This window comes from Tachypleus tridentatus, chromosome 13, assembly GCF_004210375.1.
Source record: "Tachypleus tridentatus isolate NWPU-2018 chromosome 13, ASM421037v1, whole genome shotgun sequence".
Taxonomy (NCBI): domain Eukaryota; kingdom Metazoa; phylum Arthropoda; class Merostomata; order Xiphosura; family Limulidae; genus Tachypleus; species Tachypleus tridentatus.
In genome coordinates, this window is record NC_134837.1 from 49778717 (window position 1) to 49791949 (window position 13233).

Consider the following 13233-nt stretch of genomic DNA (forward strand, 5'->3'; position numbering starts at 1 on the left):
CGGATACGTACCTTCACTGGTATCTTTTGTTTCAATGATGCAAATGGTTTGGTTTTTGAATGTCGTGCAAAGCTACACGAGGGCTATTTGTGCTAGCTGTCCCTAATGTAGTAGTGTATAATTAGAGGAAAGGCAACTAGTCATCACCACTCACTCCCAACTCTTAGGCTACTCTTTTTACCAACAAATAGTGGGATTCACTGTTACATTATAATGCCCCCACAGCTGAAAGAGCCAGCATGTTTGATGTAATGGCAATTCAAACCAATGACCATCATATTACGAGTCAAGTGCCTCAACCATCTGGCCATGTTGGGCCACTGATGAGAGTGACAAACTTAAAAAAAGTAACTAGATAATCTTTCTTAACAGCAAAGTTTTGCATATTCTCCTAATATTTCTCAGCATTTAGATGGATTTTATCCATGCTGTATAATGGTCCTAAGCTAGCAGGATGGTACCTAAGCTTCTGTGTCAAGAAGCCACCAAGTTTTGTAAGGTACCTTTTATTGCTAATAGTCCTAGCATGTTGTTTTTAACAAGTAACTTAATTTCATAATCATTGCTTCCTAAAAGACACATGTTAAGGTCTGTTGCTTACATAAATTTTCCGATGCTTTTCTTTTGCTGAGAAACTTTTGTTTGCCATGTTCTCCTGTTTGTTGTACAACAGACCTTTTTTGAGCCTTTTGTCTTATTAAGCACAAATTTACAGCTTTGATGATATTTTGCACTGTTTTTTCTTAGTGATTTCTTTAGTTTCACTATGCTGTCACTTTCTTCTAGTTTGGTTGGGTCTCGCATAATTATAGAACTGAAAGCATCAAACAGAGGATTATCTGTTACAATGTTGCTATAGCTACTTTGTTCAATTTTGTAAGAACCAGGTGGCAACTTGGGGTCTTACTTTTTGTCCTGTTGATAAAAACAATACTTACTCCAGCCTGTTTGTCACTTAAATTTGGTAGGCACACATGTTTTCCATTTAATCTAGTAGATTAATAATTTAAGACAGTGCTTATCCTTTTATCACCTTACACTTTATGCACTTTGATGTATGGGATACAACTAGGTTTGTAGCTTTGCCCTACACCCAGTTGGATTGTTTATCCAATTAAAATTCCATCTGATCTGTACACATTCCAGATATCTAAAATACTGTCATCATATGTTTAAATGAGAAAAATGAGTATTGAAAACATTTATAAAAGAGAGCAGAGTTGGTTGAAACATGGTAAAAAAATTATAATGATACATTAAGATCACTACAATCTAATTAGTTTTGTTGAAGATGGACATTAGAATGAAAAATTGGCATCCATCTTGGTTTTCAGGTGGGTAACATTTTTCAATTTCATGCTTGTACCATCATTTAAACAATTTCTCCCCAGAAAGTCTGTTATCAGGTATACTAACTTATTTAATTAACTACACAATATGTGAGAAAATGGTGAGTGCAATGAATGCAAATCACATAAAAATAGTTAATGCAGCATTGTACACATTTTAGTTTTGAAGGTTTTTCAACAGATCTAGAATTTTACTAGAAATAACATGGAGGTAATATGCAAATAACTGTCTTTCAAAAACACAATGTTAGTTCTAACTGAATGTCTTGAAACATCAGAAAGAACAGTAGTAATATACACAAAAATTGATTTACACTCCACATCAAAACTCTTTTTAGCATTAAGTTTTCAGCCCAATTCTTAGGACCATCACCAGGCCATCTTTAATGACAGTCCTAAGAACATGGCCAAAAACTTGCAATTATAATAGTTTTAAAGAGGCCTAAAACGGTTTCATGGATCTTACTATGTTACCACTGTTGAACAAATTAATACCCATTAAAATGTTCATATATCTTTAGTAATGATAAATTACTAAAAACAAAGAAAAACCTTATGAAAAAACTTGTAAACATAATTTATATTGTTATCCTGTGATAACCAACATGATAAAGGTGTGTGTGTAAAATATTTGTCCAACATATCTAAGCAGATACTATAATAGGTTCTATAAATAGTAAGAGGTTCATGGTAGGATTTAGTAATTCTCACATTCTATTTTGCTTTAGTACTATGGCTTGATGTGTATGAAGTCGGTAGGTGCAAAATATTTAACAAAAAACAACTTGACCAAACATGATTTTGATTTTACAGGCTTAACTTTAAATCAGATGATTTTATTTAAAAATTTCACACAAGAAAGATTATCATGCTGTCTAAAAAATAAAAACATTTCATCAAACTTTACAAACATTGTTATTTTATACATGTTTTACTCTTACACTTAGTGAGAGGAATGTTTTTTCAGGTAGAAGAAATAATCACTTTACTATTGGGTTGAGAAATAATTCGTGAGCGTTTTTTCAAGTTAACAAAATATATTCATAAATGAAACGCTTTCTCAAAATATTTCATGTCATTTGGTAAATAATTTTTTGCTCTAATAGATGGTGTGTTTGATTTTCATATGTCTTTAATTATTGCTTTCATTTTCAGCTCATTAAATGGAATGTCAAGTGGACAAAATGGAGCATTTTTGACACCATCTGCTTTTCGCATTTAATTTCTTGCAATTTCGTTTAAAACAATGTATACTATATACCTAGGTATTACATGAAATAAAGTATTATAATAAATGTTTTGGGTGTAATGTGTTCATGCATTGAAGTATTGTATAGTCTTGCATGTAATACTTGAAGGAAATTATTTAAAAACGCTCACGAATTATTCCTCAACCTAATAAAATGCACGTTTCTTACAGGATTTTATATAATTATTACAACTGTTAGAACTATTAACCATTGCCTACCTTTTTTCAAATAAAACTACAAATTACTGTAATTAAATCTATACAAATAAGAGGACAGACTGATTATTCTTCATGATATAGTGCTAATACGAAGCTAATTTTGTCAAAACTTCTATACATTATAATAATACTCAATTTGTCCTGAAAATGTATATGCATTTCATTTCAATGAATGCAAGTATGCTTTAGTATACATTCTGTATAACATTTTAAAAGTTTATCAGAGTTTTTAATAAAGTCTAACATTAGACTGTAGAATAAAATAAGTTTATTTAATGACAGTATTAAGTACAGTGAAGTTTAGCTCCAACTAAACTAAAGCAAAAAAAATCCACAATTTACATTGTTATTGTATTTCCTTAATGAATATAGGCTGTCTGTCCTTAATAAAAGATTAACTAATGTTAAGCTTATGACAAGTAGGCTTGTAAATTTTGATGGGTGCAGTTAGAATTATTTTGTATTATCTTAGAAATCTTGTATTTAAAGAAGTACTGTTGTAATAAGGATACTACTTTGACTGCAAATATTTTGCAGGTCTCAGATACTACACCTAAATCATAGCTTTTAATAATATTACAGCAATCTTTATACATAAAAAAAATCCCACCATACTTTACAAACATCATTTGAATGCATAATAAGATTGAACTAAAACTGTTTTACGTCCATAAGCCAACTCAAAACAGAATTATTTAACCTTGAAAGTCACATTTTCTCTCCAGTCCAATCTCTATCAAAATTTTTTTACTGATACTGAATAATAACTAATAATTTTCTATAAACTAGCTAAAACAACACAAAATGACTTACTATATCATGAAAGAACTTGAAAGACACTATGTCAAAATATGAGTTAGAGCTTTTCTTTGGACTCAATGTTTTTTGACACCATACTTATTTAAAGATTGTCTATGAACATGTTCATATACATAACCAAAAAAATTTATACAACAATTCCCATAACCTGCTGATTAATTTGAAAGAATATAAAGACATTTCAATTTTATACCAGTCCATTTATGATGAAAGTATACCTTCATCAACTGTTTGTCAAATTTTAACATTTATACTATAAGAAAATATGTGTTACTCAGCTGGTTTACAAGCTACAACTATTTTATACAAGAGTGGCTTTGACGCAAAAAAATTACCGACACCAAACTATTTTCAATAGAGAAATAGGCAACATTTATATTCACTGTCAATAACTGAAAATCAAATATAATTATTATTTTAGCCCCAAACAAAGTTTTGCATTCTAGATCAGACTATACAGTTTAAGAAGCTGTCATCATTCCTTTTACAGACTTGGCTAGAAGATTAACACTTTATTGTCTTTCGTTTTCCAGACTAAGTTAAAAGCTTAACCAGCTATTACCTTTTTTAAGCCCAACTTATTTTTATCCATTTTACAATTGAGATTCCAAAATTATAAAGCTATTATCTTTTCTTTTCCTTTCGAGATCAGGCTACAACTCTAATAAAATCACACTACCTACAAGTTTAATGAGTTATTATTATTATTTTTTCTAGAAGAAGAAACAAATTTAACAGGTTATTAGTTTTATCTTCTACACTACTGAACATTAAGAAAACTTAATTTATCAAAGATATGTTAAGTAACACCCAATTCTCTTCAACATTCATTTTCAGATGTAGTGAATGCCAAGATTAAAATTTTTGTCATGAGTATTGGAGAAAATGTATTATTATTTACAACCTAATAAAACACAGTTAGTTTTACTTACTACTATTATTTAAATAACAAACAATTTTATTTTCATAGTTGAACCACTTACATGTATGTCAAATACTTCATAACATTACTTATGCTTCATTTGTTAATCATAGGGATTAATAGGTTTCCAAACGTAGTTGCAACATTTTAAATATTGAAACATACATTTTAAGCTTCTTCTACATTTCTTTAATGTTTTTTTGCAAAATGTTATAGTTTCTACTTAAAATAACAAGATCAACTCTATCTGCAGAATTTATTTGAAAATAAAAAAATTAAAGCTATTAAAAAACACAAGAATGTGCCTGAGATAAAGTTTCAAAATGAACAGATCTGCATGATTTTAAATATAAGCAACAAATTCTTATTTACATCTAACAACCATGTTCATCAAAGAATCTTCCAATTAAAATAACAACCAGTGGTCTTACATTAAAGCTTCATTGATTTATCTGATAACTGATTGGACATAAAAATCAAAAAGCATTATACAACCTCTGAAGTGCTTTGGCACACACATACATGCACATACCACTTAAATTACACTTGCCATTTAAAATAATCCCATAATGACATGATTGAAACTGTTACTTCAGCATAATTGAATAAACATTCCCATATGATCACTCATGTTTAATCTTTGGTCGGAATTCTCGTAATTTTGGATAGTCTACAAATTCCACCCCATAATACATGATGACACTTAATGTGACGGCAACCATTCCAGCCCAAAACATCATGTACATGATCGTTTCTGTGGTGTGAACTGAAGAAACAAACAGATACTACTTAAAATAGTATTTATATTGAGTAACATTTCATATTATACTGGCTAAATCTAAAATTATAAAGCTGTAACAAATACAAAAACCAACAAATTTTATCTTGAACTCTACTATCATCAGAAAACCTAATTTATCAGAAGTCAGCTGTAAAGTAAAAAACCCTTTCACTCAAACAAATTATATATATGTACATAATATTAAACAATCTTACTCTTGGTTAATCAACTATCTTTTAGCAATTTGGTAAAAATAATTTCAATGTAGGAAAAATTATTCAGTGTCAGTGGTATTTGTTCTATTGCTAGTTTATCATGCAGCTTTGTCTTTCCGGAGAGAATTAAAAAAAAAAGGTTTAACATAATAAATGATATAATGAAAGTGTTTGATGACTATACTTGAATAATTAATGTAAAATAGTAATAATTGTCAGAAAATTTACTTGTTTAGTATAGTAAATAATAATAAAAAAAAAATATACATATAGGTGTGTTGTTGTTAGGCTTAAGATTCTTCCATAGTAGGTGTCTGTGACATGTTGGTGATAAAATCAACAATAAATGAAAAATTAGCACTAACTTCACTTGTTTTCAAAATAGTAGATATATATATATATATATATATATATATAGATGTGTACACATATATACACATTTGGAACTAGTTAAATGCACATACAACAAATTCTTTACATTACTGATGATCAAAGGGATATCATAAGCACTACAGTCTCTTCTTCTTGTCAAAATTCTACTTAGGTCAATTCAGTTGCTTCAGAATTTTAGTCAACAAATCAAACTATTTTTCTCTTTCACTATCACCAAACTATCTGAGCACAGTTTACTTACATTTCAAGAAGTTACCACAGTTGTAACCAGTACTTCTAAAATAATCTGCTCCATTTTTGTATTTAGGCCTACTTCCAATAAACATCTGCTTTGTGCCTATTTCCAAATAATCATTTACCTTTTGTCAAAGTCCACACAGGCATGTTCAGCTACTTTAGGGTTATCTTCGATAAATATAAACTATTCATCTTATCTCTTTTAACACCATCACTAATACTACTGTAAATCAACTGTTAGGCCTTTCTTTTCTGTCTGAGCATCTCTTTTGATTGACATGATTTCTTGTCACTCTGTCTTTGTCTGTCTAGTTTTATTCTTGTCTTCTACTATTTATATGTTTATTATTAAATCATTTGCTCACTATATATCTTCGACATTAATGAGTCATAAAAACAATGTATGACTCTCACAGAGTTATGTAACTAAACTTGTCATAACATTTATTTTAAAATAATTACTTCTAACTCTCCTTACAAACTAAACTAAACAATCATAAAATATTCACTCCCAAAATAAATAAATTAATAATATCTACATTAAGCAATCTTGTATCATGACAATAATAAACAGCCCATTTTTTTTCAACACCAGTACAAGACAAGCTTATTCCTTAAGCAATATAACTAAGTACTCTATTAGAGTATGATGCAATACTTTCAACCTTTAACTTGATTAGCTTCCTCTCACTACTCTTACTCCTGGAGCTATAGGATGTACTTATATTCAGAAGCAACACTTGGCACTGGCACATGGGGTCAATGCCCTAAGTCCCAAGGTAGTATCTTGAAAAATCAGAATAGAAAACCCTTCTGAAATGCCAAAAATTCATGCACCTACAGTCCCAAACTTTGAAGCTTTTAAGCACCTTGTAATAATTCAGTGAATATCACAAATTATCCACAAAACATAATATCTTGTACATTCAGCAGGGTTTGGTTACAAAAACAAAAATCAAATTTCAATATGAGAAGTTGCACCAGCATAATTATAATAATTACCTGCAGGAATAAGAAGGCAGATGAAACACATAGCCAGTGCTACCAGCAGAATAACTGGAAGCTATAGAAATGAAAGAAAAAAATTATGATTTGTGTGTGTGTCTATATATACACAACACTTTGGTGTACATTCAAAATATTAATTTCTAATTTTTCCTATTTGAGAATAAGATATAGTTGTATACTTAACATACATAAAGTTTCACCTACCCAATTTTGAACATTATTACATGAAAACTCTGGTTAGGTGTTAATTAAGCAAGAATGATGCACAGTCAAAAATGTTTAGTAAAAAATAAAACGACAAATAAAAAATCAAATGCCATATTCCTTAAAAAATATTTTTATAATATTTTTCTGATTAATGACAGATACTCATTGTAGTAACTGGATATCAGTGTACCCTATACAGTCACATACATAACTATTAACTAATGTGTGTGTGTGTATATATACTTTCATGAAGTAAACAAAATCACAAGGAAAGACTGCATTAAAAACAGTAAATCCAAACCTCTGACTAATTATCTTAGTTTGTTATAACTTAAAAAAACAAGCTGAAACAAAAATAATTTAAATAAAATATGTTGCACTAATTGAAAATATTCCACAATACAAACTATAATGTGGGATTAAAAAATGCACCACATTTTGGAGGTGACTGTGGAGATAGGACCCACATTGTTGTGGGGATACACCATCTATCAGTCTTAAGCTCCATCTGTCAGTCTCACATGAGAAATAAAAGAGTAGCAATAGATATAGAAATTATGAGGTCGAGATGGGAGTGCTCAAGCCCACAATGTCCCACACCTATATCAACCTCCACTGCCTGCAGACAGTTGTGGGAAGGTGACTGCTCTCCAAAGTAAAGAACAATTAATTGAAATAAGAATAAGAAAATACGGTACTACCATTTGGGGTAAGTAATTTGAAAACTTACCTCTTGAAGTTAGCATTCCAGCCCCCAGTATGGTAGAAAGACATTAACTGATAGCACAGAAGACAAATTATACTGGTATGAAGTGTCCCATTCAGTTATCTACAGAAACTAGTATATCTCCCAACCACCACCAATTTATTAAGCCTACTGTGACAATTATGCTCTAAACAAGCCTTTATATGCAGCAAGTGCAGCAATTAGTGCCAAGTTGTTAAATAACCTAATTCATAACTAAAAATAATTAGAAATTTTAAGTAAAATTTCTCTAATTTTTATTTCTTTATATTTATTTAATGCATTCTTATGTTTGTTACATAATAGTTTAATAATTTTATTTAAAGTTTCTTTTTTAAATCCATTAATTATTAATTTATGTATAAAAGTTCAACATTCCTGATTAAATATTGTAATTTATTACAAATTTTACAATATCTGAATAATTGTAAAGTTATAATGCTTATACCAGAAGGGTATGGTACACTACCGTTAAAAGAGGGTAAACCATAAATTGGAAAAGCAAAATATTTTCTTTTGTGAACAATATTTACAATGATATCCTTATCGATTGTTTTAATTTCTAAATATAAATAATGTGCTTCTGTATTAGATGAAGTATTTTCAATTTCTAATTCTGCTGGGTAAATAGAGTTAATAACGTTATTTATTTCAGGATTATTTATACTAATTAAATAACCTATATATCTAAGTTAAAATAAAAAAAATATCTGAATTTGTGTAGTTTTCAATAAATATATAATAAATAAAAATCTGTTTATTTAAACAAGTAATAGGAGTTCCAATGGGAGCTAACTACTGTACTTAAAGAGCAAATTTGTATCTTTACTATTATGAGACTTTTTTGTTTAATTTATTTTTGTTTTGGCTTGTTTTCTAAGTTATAATAAATGTGTGTGTGTGTGTGTGTGTGTGTGTGTGTGTGTATAAAAACTAGATACCAGGTACTAAATATTTATATCCTAAAATTACAGACACACAGCCATATCTCCCGTGTCAGAGGTCTCTCTTAAAACACCCAGGATATGTAAACAGCATAAAGTTCCTAAAGTGATCAAAAGCCACAACACAATGTGATTACATTTAGATACAGTACACATTGAACCATCTAAATACTCAATGGACAGGAAAAACAAAGACAACAACAATAAAAGTTTGAATTCAGGAACACAACAGATACAAAAGATCTGGTATAATACAAAAATAACTGGATGTGAACCATACATAAAAATACATATCTTTCTAACTTATAACACACTTAGCCAGTATTCATAGAAATCAGCAAAAATCTGGACACCCCCCTTGAAAATATTCAAACAGTTAGTTGACTCAAGTTCTAAATTTTTGAGTGGATAACACTCCTTAATTCCACCAAGAAAAACAGGGATCTTACCTCTGCCACTACAAACATAGAAATAGCCTTTGTCAGGTCTTTCCTGAAGACATCAGATTTGCAGACAAAAAATAGGATAAAACTAATTGCTTTTAGTATCTAGTTATGTGTGTGTGTATATATAAAATTAGTTAATAATCCTTAATTATACAAAGATTAATGTATAGGCTACTAACATTAACAATAGCTGAGCTAGAAAAGTTGAAAACAACCTTCCACTTTTCACACAAATCAAGTTTATGTAAGGGCAAGTAGCACAGAATTCTCCAAAACTGAGATCATCAGTTAATAGTACTTACAGTCAAGAATTTCCAATCCTTCTTCTCCATCAGAGGACATAGTTTTGAAACTCCTTCATTCTCCTCAACAACATAGTTGCCAAGAAACAAGTCTATTGCATCCTAATAATCCAAAATCAATACTATACATATTACAATTAAAGTCACCAAGAAACAGGTCTGTCATGTTCTGATATTCTAAAATGAGCATTTATGTACAATGATTGTGGTTGCCCAGAGATAAGTCAATCATATCTTATTAATAAAAAAACAGGAAACTAAGTTTGTTACACTCTAATAATTCAAACTAGGCATTTATATACAAACAAGCTGAGGTACCTGTCATTTGTCTGGGTCATGAACTTAAAAAAAAAAAGAGGGGGATGCCATGACAAATAACACAAAAATCCTAACCTTCACACAATTTATTTATAACATATTATTACAGTATTCATTATTAAGTCATCAAATGTTTTGTATAAGCTTTAAGAACTCATTATACATATACTTCAATCATGGTATACATTGTGGAATGGTCCACGTGACTTTAGGAAAAGATAGCAACTAAATTAGTGGTTGTAGACATGTTTCTTTGGTTATTTTTTTTGTTAACTGCTTTGAACATCCAGATCTTAATGTTCTTCTACAGTGTTTCATTTGATTAATTAACTAATTAATGGTTATTGACCTAAAAAGTGTCTTACAGGCTGAAGTTGAAAGGTCATGGGTCAAAGTAAGAAGTGGGTATAACTAAAGAAATGGCTCTTCATGTAAGTCTTATGGTGGCTATTGGAGTACAAACTTGAGCTGAGTTCATGCATTATTAAAACAGTAGCAGCCATTTTTTTCATTGCATTATTCCATAGATAAACAGTTTTAGCACTCTACAAGATATTCAAGCCTCTTCCCTCCACACTGTGCATATGTTGTGTTATAAAAAATTTCATAACTTTTTTGTGTGCATAGAGATGTGGTACCATTTATAAATGTAGTTATTACCTTACATCAAATATAATAAATGCTCAAAATTATCAATAATATAGGGTTATGACCCCCAGCAATATGTTCCTTGTTCCAAACTATCATCCCACAAAGTTTGGTTGATATTAGTCTAGTGATTTAAGGATAGTCAGATAGCAGACAGACAGGTTTTTGTACTTTATACACATAGACAGTCCATAACCTATACACATTCTGAATATAGTAGGTTACTCAGAAATGAACCAATTTTAATGACCAACACCTTCTAACTTTGCCTGGGGGATGAAAGGTTACTGTAGGAGAACAAGTTAACTGTGCTATACACCTTTCAACAAATGACATAAAATACAATACACACTTGTAACTAGTCAAAGTTATAAATAACATACAATATTACATACCAAGAAAATACTGACTTTTAATTTTTTCTTTGAGCTTGAAGTACATTGGTAATTCATGTGTAAAAGCTGTTCAGAATATTATTTATTCTTTATAAAAAAATAGCATTTTATACTTTGTAACATGAAGATATATTTGGATGAACTATATTTTTACCTGAGTGGGAAACCTGATTTATAAATGGTTGCCTGGATAACAGTGATACCAATTCTTACATATTTCCATAAAATGACATTTATATATTGTAATCTCCAGGTACCTAATACCATAAAAACCACATACACTTTGTTATTCAACATGGTTTTCTCTTGTGTACTATCTTTTTATATATTCTGACATTTTACCTTTAAATTGTTTGAAACTATGAAAAGACTAAAATAAATGTTGGATTACATACTTTTATTCTCTTTTCTGGAAGAGGGGTTTAAAAATATCATTTTAAAAGGTATTGAAATATTAAGTTTATGAGGTGTTTAATGTCATACTCAATAATTACTGTTCAGTTTATTACTTGTTTACTTACACACTCATTTTTGTTTTCTGTTCATGAGTTATTTACTGTTGCACTCAATTTGTACGTTTTCATTTTGTAAGTTGTTTATTATCATATTCAACACTTAAGTGTTAGTTCATGAGCTGTTTACTGCCACATTATATACCTTATGTTTAGATTCAACTAATAAAACTGTTGTTAAGATACTGAATATTTGTGCATTCAGTAAATCCTTGCCTGACAGAATAGGGTTCTTAATTTTAATTTAAGATTGTTTCTCTTACTGTCCTTTAAAGATTTAAGCTCTTTCTGTTATTTGAATTTCATCTTGACCTGAAAACACAAATGTCTGACATTGGATTGTTTTAGAAGTAAAACTTGTATACTTGTTATACATTAAGCATTTTGCAGATGAAGTAAATTGTAACAAAATTTATCAAATAACTTTAGTGACAACTTTCAGTACATATTCCCATTAATTCCAATATCTTTTCATCCATTAAAAGAAATCTGAATAGCGAATGTTCCGTACAAATTGTATCTTCCTTGATAACCAAAACCTATGACTAATTTATAAGCCAATTCCTTCAGCAGAAAATATTCATTTAATATGTTAGAGAAAGTCTAAGACTTTAACTTATATCCAAGCCTAACAAAATTTTAGAACATTGTTATTTATAATATTATTACCTGTCTGAACCCATCAGCAAAATTATTTTTGTAGTATCTTATCAATGTATTCCAGCCATCCTTTAGCAAGCCTATTCCAGATCTCTTTCCATTTCTGCAAAAATAATTCTGTGATATATATATTTTAAAGATGCACACTGAAAACATTTGAAAAAAAGAATCCAGTCTATTGAAATTAGTACACTGAGCTAGCAGAGTGGCATGACACTGTATTGAATAATATTTAATGCATAATAAATAAATCATATCAAAAACACTGGTTAAACAGCAAGTTCAGAGACTCGTAGCATTTAGACAAAGTAGTGCCTTGTTTTGAGCTACTAACAGATTGGAGGGAGGGAAAGCATCACCTTCCACCATAAGAAATCTGTACATCTTTCAACTAGATGTAAAAAAAGTTGGCTGTTTTAGTTATAATGTACCCAATGCTATAAATGTGGTGCACACTCATTGCTACTAAAGCTTAATTTGAGTAGCTTTCAACTTGCAAACAAACATACTAACTACCATGTTATACCAAACCCAGAGAAAACAAAAATAATTAATTGAAGCTCAGCAAATTCATAGAACATAAGTGACAGACATTTAAAACCCAATGTTGTCACAAACTTAAGTTGTTTTCAAATTATTTTACAATTTTAATCTTTTTTCTTTGCTACAAATTCTTTTCTCTGAAGTGCCCTCTCTTAACATTTTCATGTCAAACCACATGTAAGCCAGTAAGTAGCTTAAACATAACATTTAACTTATACCCATTTGTGAAGGACTTTTAATGTTCTCACAGTTTTAATGAATGTGGAGCACAGATAATAAAACTGTAGCCATGTTAACAACAATAATGATGTATGATTTATG

General features: G+C 29.7%; 1 protein-coding gene across 2 annotated transcripts in view; it reads right to left on the reverse strand.

The window, feature by feature from the left end:
• Positions 1-2154: 2154 nt before the first annotated feature.
• The window catches only part of LOC143236842 (phosphatidylinositol-3-phosphatase SAC1-B-like), a 38488-nt gene continuing 27409 nt past the window's right edge, over positions 2155-13233 (reverse strand). The window contains exons 16-19 of one of the 2 annotated variants that reach the window (XM_076475459.1): positions 12379-12472; positions 9837-9938; positions 7187-7247; positions 2155-5324 (exon numbers count right to left, since the gene is read on the reverse strand). In XM_076475459.1, coding sequence (XP_076331574.1) covers positions 5182-5324; positions 7187-7247; positions 9837-9938; positions 12379-12472 — 400 coding nt within the window. In that variant the 3' untranslated portion in view covers positions 2155-5181. Of the gene's footprint in view, positions 5344-7186; positions 7248-9836; positions 9939-12378; positions 12473-13233 lie in introns of both variants that reach the window. The other variant, XM_076475458.1, reaches the window with a different exon arrangement.